Source organism: Triticum aestivum, chromosome 1B (genome assembly GCF_018294505.1).
Source record: "Triticum aestivum cultivar Chinese Spring chromosome 1B, IWGSC CS RefSeq v2.1, whole genome shotgun sequence".
NCBI classification, from domain to species: Eukaryota; Viridiplantae; Streptophyta; class Magnoliopsida; order Poales; family Poaceae; genus Triticum; species Triticum aestivum.
The window spans coordinates 686,300,852-686,302,915 of record NC_057795.1 but is presented as its reverse complement, the minus strand read 5'-3'; the positions used below and the strand labels follow the sequence as shown (position 1 = coordinate 686,302,915).

Genomic DNA, 2,064 nt, shown 5'->3' with positions numbered 1-2,064 from the left:
AGCCAGAGGGCGGAGGAGGAAGTTCCCGTGCGAGGTTCTCAGAGTGATGGTCGACGACGCTTGCTCTCGTGGACAGTGGAGATCTGACCCGAACAACATTGTGCACATCGTATTCTTGAGAATGCGGCTAGTGGCCTCCCCAGCCTGCCAGGCATTGACGAAGATAGGTTGCTCGGTGTGGGCGCGCTTCCCTTTTTTTTTATTCTGCTCGAGGATTCTTGCACCCGGGAAATCGACCAGTACCGACGTTTTGGGCGGGCCCTTAAGTTTTTAATTATCGAGCTCAAATCTTTCCCTGAGTGCCTGGTTGTCGAGTGTCTGTAAAAAACACTCGGCAACGCTTCGGTGGAAGGGTGCATGTCGAGTGCGGTTTGCCGGCTGTAACACTCGGCGAAGTCTTTGCTGAGTGTACCTGGTAGTCGGGGAAAAACCGATTTCCAATAGTGCATAGCTAAAGCAGAGGCCAAGTCAAGCTGTTTTGGGGGGCTCGCCGGAGCACAGAGCTCGAACTAGCTCGGCCAGAGGAACGACGAGCTTGCGGGCGGCACGGGCTGAGCCCAGGCCATGTCCACCCTGACTTACGGAGGCGCGTAAATATTTTCCGACATGCATGGCAAGTAAGAAGTATAAATTCTCAGGAAAATACCTCCCTCCGCGAAGAAATATAAGAGCGTCTAGATCACTACTCTTATATTTCTTTATGGAGGGAGTACTTAGTTTCTGAGACTTTTATTCATCTTATAGTTACACAGGCTAGGACGATACAATATATATGGAAACAAAGAGCGAGCACGCGCACACACGCACGGACGGCAGGGATCCATCCATCCATAGGATGCAGCAGCGAGGGATCCCCATTTTATTTAGCTGCAAATACAAGCAGTAGATATAGGTCGAACACATGTATCCACCGAAGCCAAACATACGGAAGTCAGCAGACACGTATGCTGGCCATGATGGATAGATGGATCAAACCCCAAGTTTGTAGGCGCCGATGGCATTGAGTTTCTCTGAGGAGCGGCCCAAGAAGGCGAGGATGGAGCCGCCCTGGAAGCTGAAAGTACTTATGGTAGACGGTGCCCCGTATGGCCCATACGGATCAGAAGCCCGGTCAGTGACAAATTTAAGCGAGGTGACAAACTTGCCATCGCTGGTGCCGTAGACAGTGATCAGGCGCTCGTCTTCACCAATGTTAATCTGCATAAAATAAGTATGCAGGTAGATCACAAGATATATAAGTAAAAATTAAACAAATATATACGTACTCTTTCCAATATCACATGCACGTACGTACCACGTGGGGTTTACCGGTCTGGGAGCCCCATGGACCCGAGGGGATTAGTTGCCCTGCCATGTCAAGATAGCTGAACGAGATGCCGTTGACGACCCCGCCGGCCCCTTCGCAGGAGGAATCAGTGCTCCAAATCTGGATGCTCACAAGCCTTTTGGGCGGATTGAGAGCATTAATGTCCCAGTGATTACCTCCTGGGCCGCCATACGGGCCGATCTTCATCGCCGGCGTTGACTGCATGCACGGACGCGGTTAATCGATGGAGGAGTATATCTTTTGTTAGGTTACCTATACAATAATAAAGTAATCGATCTTCACTAGTGATCTAAAACATCATATATTAGTCTACAAAACAAAGGAAGTAGAAAGCTAGATAGGCAGTAGGCTGATACTCCTACCATATCGTCGCGTGCTTGGAGATCTCTTTCTGTTCTAGTCTTTGCAAGGAATGCTAGCTGCTTGCTTGCTTTGTGGCCGTCCTTGAACCAAAATGCCCGCCTATTTATAGCGAAACTTTTCAGCACCTACAAGTCGTATGGTACTACCACGATGATAGATGGCAACAATTTTGTTTGTCATGCTGCACTATTCCTATTTTCTATACCTTTCTTCAGCACAGCGCAACTGGTAGTTGCTGGTTTGTTGTCATCAATGGATAAAAGAAAAATATCCGGATGTAGCCAACTGCCAACCAAAATATTATCCCTGAGATCATTTCTCAAATTTATTTTGTACATATATTAAGCAAATTTTGCACAAACATGCCTACCAAA

The 2,064-nt window shown here is 48.0% G+C and overlaps 1 protein-coding gene across 1 annotated transcript; it reads right to left on the bottom strand.

The window, feature by feature from the left end:
• Window positions 1-618: 618 nt before the first annotated feature.
• LOC123149302 (protein GOS9-like) lies at window positions 619-1,844 on the bottom strand. The gene is made up of 3 exons (XM_044568936.1): window positions 1,690-1,844; window positions 1,295-1,525; window positions 619-1,197 (listed from the first exon to the last, which is right to left on the bottom strand). The coding sequence occupies exons 1-3, from the start codon at window positions 1,690-1,692 to the stop codon at window positions 970-972; spliced, it is 462 nt and encodes a 153-aa protein (XP_044424871.1). The 5' UTR covers window positions 1,693-1,844; the 3' UTR covers window positions 619-969.
• Window positions 1,845-2,064: the final 220 nt, after the last annotated feature.